Source organism: Mercenaria mercenaria, chromosome 4, assembly GCF_021730395.1.
Source record: "Mercenaria mercenaria strain notata chromosome 4, MADL_Memer_1, whole genome shotgun sequence".
NCBI lineage: Eukaryota > Metazoa > Mollusca > Bivalvia > Venerida > Veneridae > Mercenaria > Mercenaria mercenaria.
In genome coordinates, this window is record NC_069364.1 from 32,206,902 (window position 1) to 32,221,226 (window position 14,325).

General features: G+C 37.5%; 1 protein-coding gene across 2 annotated transcripts in view; it reads left to right on the plus strand.

Moving 5' to 3' along the window:
• The window catches only part of LOC123552800 (SR-related and CTD-associated factor 4-like), a 59,396-nt gene that overhangs the window by 18,638 nt on the left and 26,433 nt on the right, over nt 1-14,325 (plus strand). For both annotated transcript variants that reach the window (XM_053540887.1, XM_053540888.1), the window contains exons 3-5: nt 9,407-9,568; nt 9,880-9,997; nt 11,055-11,257. In XM_053540887.1, coding sequence (XP_053396862.1) covers nt 9,407-9,568; nt 9,880-9,997; nt 11,055-11,257 — 483 coding nt within the window. The remainder of the gene's footprint in view (nt 1-9,406; nt 9,569-9,879; nt 9,998-11,054; nt 11,258-14,325) is intronic.

The window sequence follows — 14,325 nt, forward strand, 5'->3', positions numbered from 1 at the left end:
TATGTATTGTCTTGTCGATTAAACACGCTACTTTTAGCTATTCTGCCAGAAAAGGGATTCCAGATTAGTGCAGAGTAGATGACCCCTATTGATTTTGGGGTCACTCGGTCGAAGGTCAAGGTCACAGGGGTCTGAACATGGAAAATCCATTTCCGATCAATAACTCGAGAACGACTTGACCCAGAATGTTGAAACTTCATAGGATGATTGTACATGCAAAGTAGATGACCCCTAACGATTTTGGGGTCACTCTGTTGAAAGGTCAAGGTCACAAGGGCCTGAACATTGAAAACCATTTCCAGTCAGTAACTTGAGAACCACTCGACCCAGAATGTTGAAACTTAATAGGATGATTGGTCATGCAGAGTAGATGACCCCTATCGATTTTGGGGTCACTCTGTTAAAGGTCAAGGTCACAGAAGCCTGAACATCAAATACCGTTTCCTGTCTATAACTTGAGAACCTCTCTACCCAGAATGTTGAAACTTCATAGAATGATTGTTCCTGCAGAGTTAATGACCCCTGTTTATTTTTTGGGTCACTCCATTAAAGGTCAAGGTCACAGGGGCCTGAACATTGAAAACCATTTCCGATCAATAACTTGAGAACCTCTTGACCCAGAATGTTGAAAATTCATAGGAGGATTGAACATGCAGAGTAGATGACCCCTATCGATTTTGGGGTCACTCTGTTAAAGGTCAAGGTCACAGGAGCCTGAACATGGAAAACAATTTCTGATCAATAACTTGAGAACCACTTGACCAAGAATGTTGAAACTTCATAGGATGATTGAACATGCAGAGTAGATGACCCTATTGATTTTGGGGTCAGTCTATTAAAGGTCAAGGTCACGGACCTGGTCATGTAAAATCATTTCCGGAAAATAACTTGAGAACCACTTGACCTAGAATGTTGAAACTTAATAGGATGATTGTACATGCAGAGTAGATGACCCCTATGTATTTAGGGGTCACTTGATCAAAGGTCAAGGTCACAGGAGCCTGAACAGTCACTTGAGAACCACTAGGCCAAGAGTGTTGAAACTTAGTCGGATGACTGGACATGCCAAGTAAATGATCCCTATTGCAGCCAACCATCAGTGTCTCTTTGACTTTCACTCCTGACCCCTATTGACAGTCAATTTGACTTCTTGCCTATAGGACTTTGCATTGGGGGAGACCTGCACTTTTTAGCTCACCTGTCACAAAGTGACAAGGTGAGCTTTTGTGATCGCGCGGTGTCCGTCGTCCGTCTGTGCGTCCGTAAACTTTTGCTTGTGACCACTCTAGAGGTCACTTTTTCATGGGATCTTTATGAAAGTTGGTCAGAATGTTCATCTTGATGATATCTAGGTCAAGCTCGAAACTGGGTCACGTGCCATCAAAAACTAGGTCAGTAGGTCTAAAAATAGAAAAACCTTGTGACCTCTCTAGAGGCCATATATTTCACAAGATCTTCATGAAAATTTGTCAGAATGTTCACCTTGATGATATCTAGGTCAAGATCGAAACTGGGTCACGTGCGGTCAATAACAAGGTCAGTAGGTCTAAAAATAGAAAAACCTTGTGACCTCTATAGAGGCCATATATTTCACAAGATCTTCATGAAAATTGGTCAGAACGTTCACCTTGATGATATCTAGGTCAAGTTCGAAACTGGGTCACGTGCCTTTAAAAACTAGGTCAGTAGGTCTAAAAATAGAAAAACCTTGTGACATCTCTAGAGGCCATATATTTCAAAAGATCTTCATGAAAATTGGTCAGAATGTTCACCTTGATGATATCTAGGTCATGTTCGAAACTGGGTCACGTGCCATCAAAAACTAGGTCAGTAGGTCTAAAAATAGAAAAACCTTGTGACCTCTCTAGAGGCCATATATTTCACAAGATCTTCATGAAAATTGGTCAGAACGTTCACCTTGATGATATCTAGGTCAAGTTCCAAACTGGATCACATGCCTTCAAAAACTAGGTCAGTAGGTCTAAAAATAGAAAAACCTTGTGACCTCTCTAGAGGCCATATATTTCACAAGATCTTCATGAAAATTGGTCAGAACGTTCACCTTGATGATATCTAGGTCAAGTTCGAAACTTGGTCACGTGCCATCAAAAACTAGGTCAGTAGGTCAAATAATAGAAAAACCTTGTGACCTCTCTAAAGGCCATATTTTTCATGGGATCTGTATGAAAGTTGGTCTGATTGGTCATCTTGATGAATTCTAGATCAAGTTTGAAAGTGGGTCACATGCATTCAAAAACTAGGTCAGTAAGTCAAATAACAGAAAAACCTTGTGACCTCTCTAAAGGCCATATTTTTCATGGGATCTGTATTAAAGTTGGTCTGAATGTTCATCTTGATGATATCTAGGTCAAGTTCGAAAGTGGGTCATGTGCCATCAAAAACTAGGTCAGTAGGTCAAATAATAGAAAAACCTTGTGACCTCTCTAAAGGCCATATTTTTCATGGGATCTGTATGAAAGTTGGTCTGAATGTTCATCTTGATGATATCTAGTTCCAGTTTGAAACAGGGTCATGTGCGGTCAAAAACTAGGTCAGTGGTCTAAAAATAGAAAAACCTTGTGACCTCTCTAGAGGCCATACTTTTGAATGGATCTCCATAAAAATTGGTCAAAATGTTCACCTTGATGATATCTAGGTCAAGTTTGAAACTGGGTCACAGGCCATAAAAAACTAGGTCAGTAGGTCAAATAATAAAAAAACCTTGTGACCTCTCTAGAGGCCATACTTTTCATGGGATCTGTATGAAAGTTGGTCTGAATGTTCATCTTGATGATATCTAGGTCAAGTTTGAAACTGGGTCAGCTGCGGTCAAAAACTAGGTCAGTATGTCTAAAATTATTAAAATCTTTTGACCTCTCTAGAGGCCATATTTTTCAATGGATCTTCATGAAAATTGATCTGAATGTTCACCTTGATGGTATCTAGGTCAGTTTTGAAACTGGGTCACGTGCGGTCAAAAGCTAGGCCAGTAGGTATAAAAATAGAAAAAACCTTGTGACCTCTCTAGAGGCCATATTTTTCATGAGATTTTCATGAAAATTAGTGAGAATGTTCACCTTGAAGATATCTAGGTAAAGTTCAAAACAGGGTCACGTACCTTCGAAAACTAGATCAATAGGTCAAATAATAGAAAAACCTTGTGACCTCTCTAGAGACCATATTTTTCAATGGATCTTCATGAAAATTGGTCAGAATTTTTATCTTGATAATATCTAGGTAAAGTTCAAAACTGGGTCACATGAGCTCAAAAACTAGGTCACTATGTCAAATAATAGAAAAAAAACAACGTCATACTCAAAACTGGGTCATGTGGGAAGAGGTGAGCGATTCAGGACCATCATGGTCCTCTTGTTTACAAAAGCAATTTCTAGTTTTATTTGGAAGAGGTCGACCTCAGTCTGGGTAGGATGTGGGGTGGTGTAAAACGTATTTCGTTACGTAAGGTTGATTTTTTTATCCCCTCAGCATCTACTGATGCGGGAGGCATATAGTGATTGTCCTGTCCGTCCATATGAGGTTAACCAAATGGGACCGTTTCGTCTAGCATCAATACCCCTTACTAGAATGACTTGATACTAATGCAGATGTAACCTGTGACCATTCCTCATCTTCAGACATCACCTTACCTCAGTTTGACCTTGACCTCATTTTGGACTTAGGTTGCTTTATATGGGCCATCTCTTGGTTAACCAAATGGGCCCGTTTTGTCTAGCATTAATACCACTTACAAGAATGAATTGATACTAATTCAGATGTAAACTGTGACCATTCCTCATCTTCACACATCACCTGACCTCAGTTTAACCTTGACCTCGTTTTGAACTTAGGTGCAAAATCTATCGACAAGGATGCTGCTGGAGGCATCAAGCGTTTATTGCACGCAGCTCCTTGTTTGGAATTTTTTTTTGATAATTTAATTTTGCTAATGATTGTTTTAAACAGACAAACTTAACGTGTGGGGAAAGAGAGTGATATCTGATGAGGCTACGGACCCATGGTAATGTAGTTTAAAAGGATTATAGAAAAAAGTCGCACTCCCAATCTCTGACGTCGACCTAAAAAATTTCCTTCCGTAAATACTGTGTGCTAAGACAATCTACATTTCTGAAACTTTACTTAAAGTAATTTACATAAGCCTATAAATGTTGAAATCTATGCATATCATATTATGTTACGAGGAAAATATGCACACATTTAATTAACAGATAACTTACGACATGAAACGCACGTGTATTGTTTTCCTGCCAAAATATAATACAGAGTGCTTCAGCAATAAATTCATTTTTGTGCTCTTGAGTTCAGGATTTTTGTTAACCATTTGTATTTCAAATCGTGAAATGTGAGCTTCTGAGCTATTTTCATACTAACATTATAAATTGATGAATTTTGCGCGGCGACATCGAATAAAAATGGCGGCATCCATAATGTTTTCGGTGGCAGTGCCTACGAGTTTAATTGGGAGAGGTGTATTGAATGAATAACAGGTAACAGGTAACCAGAAATGGACAGGAAATAATTGTTCCCACTGTAAATACTCTTGATTCATATTGACCTGAAAAAGAGACTGGAGCAGGGATTTTTATGCCCCCAAAGGGAGGCATATAGTTTTTTAGCTCGACTATTCAAAGAATAGTCTAGCTATTCTACTCACCCTGGCGTCGGCGTCGGCGTCGGCGTCACACCTTGGTTAAGTTTTTGCATGCAAGTACATACAGCTATCATTTAAAGGCATATAGCTTTGAAACTTATTTATTCTTTTTCTAGGACAATTACCAACCTCACTGGGTCAAGTTCCATAACTCTAACATGTATTTTGAGCAAATTATGCCCCCTTTTGGACTTAGAAAATTTTGGTTAAAGTTTTACATGCAAGTTACTATCTCCAAAACTAATGCAGATATTGAATTGAAACTTCACATGTGTCTTTGGGGTTATAAAACTATTTGATAGCACCAAGTCCCATAACTCTGACCTTCATTTTGGCCAAATTATGCCCCCTTTTGGACTTAGAAAATTCTGGTTAAAGTTTTGCGTGCAAGTACATACAGCTATTACTAAAAGGCATATAGATTTGAAACTTATTTTTTCTTTTTCTAGATCAATTACCTACCTCACTGGGTCAAGTCCCATAACTCTGACATGTATTTTGAGCAAATTATGCCCCCTTTTGGACTTAGAAAATCCTGGTTAAAGTTTTACATGCAAGTTACTATCTCCAAAACTAATGCAGATATTGAATTGAAACTTTACATGTGTCTTCGGGGTTATAAAACTAGTTGATAGCACCAAGTCCCATAACTCTGACCTTCATTTTGGCCAAATTATGCCCCCTTTTGGACTTAGAAAATTCTGGTTAAAGTTTTGCGTGCAAGTACATACAGCTATTACTAAAAGGCATATAGATTTGAAACTTATTTTTTCTTTTTCTAGATCAATTACCTACCTCACTGGACAAGTCCCATAACTCTGACATGTATTTTGGGCAAATTATGCCCCCTTTTGGACTTATAAAATCCTGGTTAAAGTTTTACATGCAAGTTACTATCTCCAAAACTAATATAGATATTAAATTGAAACTTCACATGTGTCTTCGGGGTTATAAAACTAGTTGATAGAATCAAGTCCCATAACTCTGACATGTATTTTGGGCAAATTATGCCCCCTTTTGGACTTAGAAAATTCTGGTTAAAGTTTTGCGTGCAAGTACATACAGCTATTACCAAAAGGCATATAGCTTTGAATCTTATTTATTCCTTTTCTAGGTCAATTACCAGCCTCACTAGGTCAAGTTCCATAACTCTTAACATGTATTTTGAACAAATTATGCCCCCTTTTGGACTTAGAAAATTCTGGTTAAAGTTTACATGCAAGTTACTATCTCCAAAACTAATGCAGATATTGAATTTAAACCTAACATGTTTCTTCGGGGTTATAAAACTAGTTGATAGCATCAAGTCCCATAACTTTGATATGTATTTTGGTCAAATTATGTCCCCTTTCGAACTTAAACTCTTTTGATATTTAACATTTTGGGTAATAATTTCCTGCTTCTGTGACAATATTTCGAATAGTCGAGCTTGGCTGTCTTACGGACAGCTCTTGTTGAACTGTCTGTCAGTCTGTCGGTCTGTCCGCAATTTTCGTGTCCAGTCCATATCTTTGTCATCCATGGATGGATTTTCAAATAACTTGGCATGAATGTGTACCACCGTAAGAAGACGTGTCGCGCGCAAGACCCAGGTTCGTAGCTCAAAGTTCAAGGTCACACTTCAGGGCTTTTTCACCCTATCTCACGGGGCCGATATTCGGCCCCATTCCCAATGTCAGATATGCTCTATTTTTCCCAATCTGGAGCCAAAAATTCCCAATCTAATGAAAAATTTCCCAACTGAAATCAGTTACTTTCTGTTCTTCAATAATAATTCTTGCACAATTAGTTTTGTTTGCCAAGTTAATCAAACAAAATGTTGGAAAAACCATGCAATTCATTTCTGTTTTTAGGTCTGCAACCTCGGCAAAAAATAATTACAAGATTTTACTGAAGAAATGTATGATTTGTATACAAAAACCTCTCAAAATGCATAAAACACAAATATTATTGGATAAAGTATCCAAAACATGTTGACAGGAACTTCTTATACCATTAAAATCAATTGTCACATATTTTCGCGACCCAGTTTTTCACTCGAAAATACACGCACTTTGCCATTCTACTTTTTGCATAATCAGGGGTCCTGAAATAAGCTGTCCGAGTTGTCCGATTCGTGGATTCCTCGGTCCAGACAAGCAGTTTTTAGAAGCTGGCTTGTCCGGGGACAAGTAAAATTTCCGTGGTAAACATTTTATGAAAACGAAACTAATCGGCGTCATCTGTGATTTCCGCATGCCTAAAGGCAATATCTAATCTGTTTGTGATCATTTATGACCCTTAAATTATCAAAACAAAAATGTATGCAGCCATTTATAGACATGTGGACTGGTTTACTACATTGAATGATCATTATTGGAAAATTATACCGTGAAGTTGAAAATGAGTGCCAGTCTGGGGATTCCCGTTATCTACTTTCATTTTTGATTTTCAGAAAATCGATTAGCTAGGTTGGCGCTATGTAAAAAAGTTTAGTAGCCAAAATTTGTGGCTTAATTTTTCGAGTCGATTGTTTTGACATTTAACAACTCGGACAGCTTATTTCAGGTGCCCCTGAAAGACCAGTGCAGTATTCAGTGAATGTTATGGGACAAGGGTAGAAATTCTAGGCATACTGAGACTATTTTTGTCAATGGCATGTGTTCAAGTGTTCTTAATTATTCTCTACTCACTAAACTTGCTAGTCATAACATATTTTCAAGTGGATGTTCTAGTCACTTAGTTTGCTAGTTATAACATATTTTCAAATGGATGGTTCGTGTCATAAAGTAAAAGCTTTATATAAGTCACAATAGAAGTCAACAGAAGTGTATGTTTGTATTATTTGTTTATTTAGTAATGATAATGCTGATCCTTTCCTTTTTAAACTAAAAAGTACGGACAAGTTCTTCTTTGGTACGGACAAGTGGATTTGTGGGCCCAACTTGTCCGTAGACAAGTAGACTCTGAAAATATTTCAGGACCCCTGATAATTTCAGTTATAACTTTGGTGAAAACAAACTGTATACAAAAATTTTAGCATGACAAATAAAGAGTTACTGTATTTTTAGGCAATATTGGAACACAATCCTGAAAAAAAAATTCCAAAATTTCACAAGGGGATACTGTCTACCAGTAAATTTTGAAACTGAAGATTTTAACTAATATATATATATTAATTAAAAACTCACTTAATTTGTCAGTATATTTTCCCAAATCTGACAATTTACTGCGTTAAAAATTCCCAATATGACCAGGGGCCTTTTTCCAAAAACCTCCTGAAAAGCCCTGCACTTAGACGTTAAAGGTCGTTTTTCATGATAGTGCATTCGTGTCCGGTCCATATCTTTGTCATCCATGGATGGATTTTCAAATAACTTGGCATGAATGTGTACCACAGTGAGACGACGTGTCGTGCGCAAGACCCAGGTCCGTAGCTCGAAGGTCAAGGTCACACTTAGACGTTAAAGGTCATATTTCATGATAGTGCATTGATGGGCGTGTCCGGTCCATATCTTTGTCATTCATGCATGGATTTTAAAATTATTGGGCATGAATGAATGTGTAGCACAGTAAGACGACGTGTCGCGCGCATGACCCAGGTCCGTAGGTCAAAGGTCCTAAGATCGGCCATAACTATTCATTCAAAGTGCCATCGGGGGCATGTGTCATCCTATGGAGACAGCTCTTGTTTAAGGCTGATTTTGGGGCTGAATATGGGCCCCATCCCAATTGCAAAAATTTGCTTACTTTCCCAATTCTTAGGTTTAAATTTCCCAAAATTTTACTGACAGTTGAGAGTCTGCGAGTTTCTCACTGAAGAAAATTTAGAAGACACTTTTAAAAGACAAAAAACCTAAAAAAAAAAAAAAGACTTGTAATATGACATCAAACAATAACTATGCTGAAATATAGGTTGTAAGATGGTAAAACTTTTTTGAATTTCCCAATTTTCAGGTTTTACACACCATTTTTCCCAACTGAATGGGCCCTGGGCCCCAGTTTTGAAACGGTAAAAAAATCCCTGTGGAGTAGCCCTTCCACAAATACAATATCAGTCATGAAACGCACGTGCGTCTTTCCCGCCTGAATTATGGTTACGTACCAACAGCTATTTATTTTCGCATGCGTGCACAATCATCTCATTTCAAATTTACCAAAAGTATTCTAAGATGTTGAACAAGAAGTTCTTACAGTTTTGTACATAGTTTTTTTGTGGTTAAATACGTTTTTTTTTAGAACGGACAGCAATATCGCAGCAGAAGACTTTGTGCTCGTGAATAGTTTCTTTTTTAAGGCGCTTTCTATAAAAGATTTGATTCTTATTTGCAACATAATTATTGAAATGTATGAGCAAAAGGGGTTTATTGAAAGTGATAGACGTTTGGGGGGTTAATTGAAAATGCTGCTCTGTCACGTGAATGCAGTTTGGGTTAAAGTTCTGCAGCTGCAGAACTTATAAAAAAAATATTCTGCTCAGTAGGCCAATAAAAAAATGGATTGCGGTATTTTTCGCGGGATGGTCGGGAGACAGCAGACAAACCTAATTTTAATTTTGGCCTAATTAAATGTTAAAAACTCACAAAAAATTTACTTCATTTGTCAATACTTTTATCCCAAATTTAACAAGGGACCACTTTCCCAAAACCCTAGAAAAAGCCTTGATATTTATTTTCCTGTATTTTTTTGAGATAGAAATACACAATTAATATTTGACATTGAAAAAGGAACACCACAGTGATTTATGAATTATTTCAGTGCAAGCCAGAGTATAAAGTTCCTGGTCTGTATGTGATAGACTCAGTTGTGAGACAGTCAAGACACCAGTTTGGTGCACAGAAAGACGTCTTTGCTCCAAGGTTTACAAAGAACATCATCACAACGTTCCAGAACCTGTTCAAGTGCCCTGGTGATGAGAGGGTAAGAACTGTCAATTTATAAATGCTCCTGTAGATTGTACATACAGTTACTAAACAAGCATTCTTGACAGCTTGTAGACTTTATAAACAATTTGCCTGTTTGAGCTCGATTTAAGTGTCAGATGTTAAAACTTGGATGAAACTGAGATAGTTTTTTGTTGACAGTATCAATATGCTTTTACTAGTTTCATGAATTATATATCCTAATACTTAACTTTAAATTAGCAGTTTTTGTTGTTAAAGCTGATCTTTAAATTCTTGATGTCTTAAACTTGTGTAAAAATGCCACATTCATTACTATTTATTTTTTAGAGTAAGATTGTGCGTGTACTTAATCTTTGGCAAAAGAATGAAGTGTTTCCAAGTGAAATTGTACAGCCGCTGCTAGACCTGGCTGCAGATCCAACCAAGCCATCTCTCCTTGCTGCTGGTAAGTATTAGACAGGTGTGGAAAATTATTTGTGAAGTAATTCTGTGGATTCTCTGAAAGAGTGGGGTGTATTATGTGAACACCCGTGGCGGGCGGGCAGCGTCCAAAAGCATGTCCGCTCTGTAAGTCTTATCAGTTTTCATCCGATCTTCACCTAACTTGCTAACAATGTTTGCGGGCATAATATCTCAGTCAAGTTCGATAACCAGCCAAATCGTCCCAGGCATTCTTGGATTATGGCCCTTGAATTACTCGAAAATATGCAAATTTAGCCTTGTCTGCTAAGTCAAAAAGATCTCATGCGGTCTTCACCAAACTTGCTGACAATGTTTGTGGGCATAATATCTGTGCCAAGTGCGATAACCACCTAAATCGCCCCAGGCACTCTTGGATTATGCCCTTGAATTACCCGAAATCTGCAAAGTTAGCCTTGTCCATTCAGACAGTTTTGATTCGATTGTCAATTTCATCCCACATGGAACCTCACAAATACCTTGATTTCTTTTTACCTTTTTTTTTTGTGGGGGAGGGGGTGGGGGTTATACACAAGGCATACAACATCAACATCATTACCTTTATATGTAACTGAATATTTAGACAGGCGTATTTTGTGACTGTCTGGCACTCTTGTTAACTCTAGGGACAACATACAAGATTTTACTTGATGGAAACGTATCGAAGCCTGTTAAATCTACATATAATTTTTAGATAAAAACTAGAGTGTAGAATGTTAACTGAATTACTGATAAGAATTTTACATACATCTAAACACTGTGAAGAGCATTGTTTATTATACTGGCAGGATTCAATATAGACTCGAGTTTTTGAAAAAGTATGCCAGCCAGAAAAATGATTTCATAAAAAGTTGCATACAAGCTACTGACGAAACAGTATTTTGTATTTACTGTGCAACAGCAGTTATAACCATGTCTTGTAATTGGGTTTTTGATCCTACGTAAAGTAGGAAATACACATTCATGTAATGTTTATAGATAATTCTGATGTTCTTAGGTGTGCTTCTATCAAAATACTGTATCGTTTTACGTCATGTTCTCAGCCCAGGCAGCAGTAGATCGAGTGTTGGAAGCAAGTGGGAAAGTCAGCGGCAGTTCTCAACAACACCAACAGCAGCAGCAGCAGGCACCAGCAGCAAACGAACCATCTGATGACGGTATGAACCAGGCAGCAGCAGAAAATATGCTGGCCACACAGAACGATATGCTCAACACAGTCACTCAGCTTCTGCAACAAACTAATTCTGTAAGACTAAGCATGATTATATATAGATAAAGTTATATAAAAGGTGGGGTGTGCATATATAGATCTAATGGAAAGAGAACTCACAGAACTGTAATCAGCTGTACTCTTCAAATTTTACTGGTCTTAAATGATATTTTATCAGAGTTGAAGCTCTTTATCTAAAGGGATTCCAGAATTGCTTGTATTGGGGGTTGGATGGCAACAAAAGTTTTTATTAACATGTGTTGGGGTCCTTCAAAATACTGTAATAATGAGTGGTGGGGTTCATCAGAAAATCATAATTATTGGTAGTGGTTGTCACAAAAATGGTCTTTTATAGGTGTTGGGTTAATTGTAAAAAAAAAACTGTTTTTAATTTGGGATGATGGGTGTTTGATCACTTCTCTTAATTAAATATTGACAATTTCCTTTCTTTAGGTCACCTGAGCAATGCTCAGGCGAGTTTTTCTGATCGAACAATGTCCGCTGTCTGTCTGTCGTCTGTCAACATTTAGCTTGTGTATGTGATAGAGGCTGTATTTTTCAACTGATCTTCATGAAATTTGGTCAGAATGATAACCTTGATGAAATCTAGGCCAAGTTCGAATGGATCATCTGGGGTCAAAAAGTAGGTCATTAGGTCCAATCAAAGAAAAACCTTGTGTATGCGATAGAGGCTGTATTTTTCAGTTGATCTTCATAAATTTTGGTCAGAATGATAACCTTGATAAAATCTAGGCCAAGTTCGAAAATGGGTCATATGGGGTCAAAAACTAGGTAGCTAGGTCAAATCATAAAAAACCTTGTGTATGCGATAGAGGCTGTATTTTTACCTCACCTGAGCACAAAGTGCTCAAAGGTGAGCTTTTGTGATCGCCTGTGTCCGTTGTCAACAATTTGACTGTTAACACTCTAGAGGTAACAATTTTGGCCCAATCTTAATGAAACTTGGTAAGAATGTTACCCTCAATAAAATCTTGGACGAGTTTGATATTGGGTCATCTGGGGTCAAAAACTAGGTCACCAGGTCAAATCAAAGGAAAAGCTTGTTAACACTCTTAGGGTCACAATTTTGGCCCAATCTTAATGAAACTTGGTAAGATATTACCCTCAATAAAATTTTGGACGAGTTCGATATTGGATCATCTGGGGTCAAAAACTAGGTCACCAGATCAAATCAAAGGGAAAGCTTGTTAACACTCAAGAGGTCACAATTTTGGCCCAATCTTAATGAAACTTGGTCAGAATGTTACCCTCAATAAAATCTTTGACGAGTTCGATATTGGGTCATCTGGGGTCAAAAACTAGGTCACCAGGTCAGATCAAAGGGAAAGCTTGTTAACACTCTGGTCACAATTTTAGCCCAATCTTAATGAAACTTGGTCAGAATGTTACTCTTAATAAAATCTCAGACATGTTCGATAGTGGATCATCTGAGGTCAAAAACTAGGTCACCTGGTCAAATCAAAGGAAAAGCTTGTTAACACTCTAGAGGTCACAATTTTGGCCCAAACTTAATGAAACTTGGTAAGAATGTTACCCTCAATAAAATCTTGGACATGTTTGATATTGCAGGGTTCGCACAGGCCTTGAAAAGTCCTTGAATTCGCTGGTAGTCTTTGAAAACTCCTTGAAAATGACTAAAACCCTAAAAAAAAACCTGGAAAAGTACTTGAATTTTGAAAAAAACTGCTTGAATTTGACTTTTCAGTCCTTGAAAACATTCTTTCCGTAACTTTGCTTTGCAAAAAGAATTTATAAGGCTTAGAATAAATCGGAGAAAATGAAAATAAATTCTTGAAATTGCTGGATCGGGTCACTCATTGATTTCCCCGTGTGCTATGATAGTGGTCTACAGCCACATTTTATCGATATTTACACAGAATGCTATTTCTACTGTATCACCGTTTATATGTTTCCGTTTCCGTTTTTAAAACACGGTGAATAATAACTCGCAATTTTTTGCTATTTGCGAGTGTTTCCAGTGAATTAAAATGAGTAAGAAAAATAAACATGTTTACTCAAGTAAGTGGGAGACAAAGGAGGAATATAAACAGTGGCTGAAGCCCTATGGAGCAGACAGAACGAAGTGTATGTGTACGTTGTGTGACAAAATTTTGACGTATCATTAGTGGGAGTGCACTAAAAAGTCATAAGAAAAGCGTTAAACATCAGCAAAATAGTGAAGCATGTCAATCTAACAATCGAATTACGTCATTTTCAAAGGTGTGGCAAGTAACGTTTGTTGTTTTTTTCCATTACATGATGAATACGATAAAAGTTGTTCAGATTAGTTCATGGTTTTGAAAAAAAAATAGTGCTTGAAAAATTGCAAAAAGTCCTTGAAAAGTACTTGAAAAGTACTTGAATTTTGTCTCTGATGTATGAACCATGTATTGGGTTATCTGGGGTCAAAAACTAGGTCACCAGGCCATATTAAAGGAAAAGCTTGTTAACACTCTAGAGGTCACATTTTTGGCCCAATCTTAATGAAACTTGGTCAGAATGTTACCCTCAATAAAATCTTTGACGAGATCGATATTGGGTCATCTGGGGTCAAAAACTAGGTCACCAGGTCATATTAAAGAAAAAGCTTGTTAACACTCTAGAGGTCACATTTTTGGCCCAATCTTAATGAAACTTGGTCAGAATGTTACCCTCAATAAAATCTTGGACGAGTTTGATGTTGGGTCATCTGGGGTAAAAAACTAGGTCACCAGGTCAAATCAAAATGAAAGCTTGTTAACACTCTAGAGGTCACAATTTTGGCCCAATCTTAATGAAACTTGGTCAGAATGTTACTCTCAATAAAATCTTGGACGTGTTCGATATTCGGTCATCTGAGGTCAAAAATTAGGGTCACCAGGTCAAATCAAAGGAAAAGCTTGTTAACACTAGAGGTCACAATTTTAGCCCAATCTTAATGAAACTTGGTCAGAATGTTACCCTCAATAAAATCTTGGACGCGTTCGAATTTGGGTCACCTGGGGTCAAAAACTAGGAAAAGCTTGTTAACACTGTAGAGGCCACATTTATGACATATCTCAATGAAACTTGGTCAGAATGTTGATCTTGATGATCTATAGGTC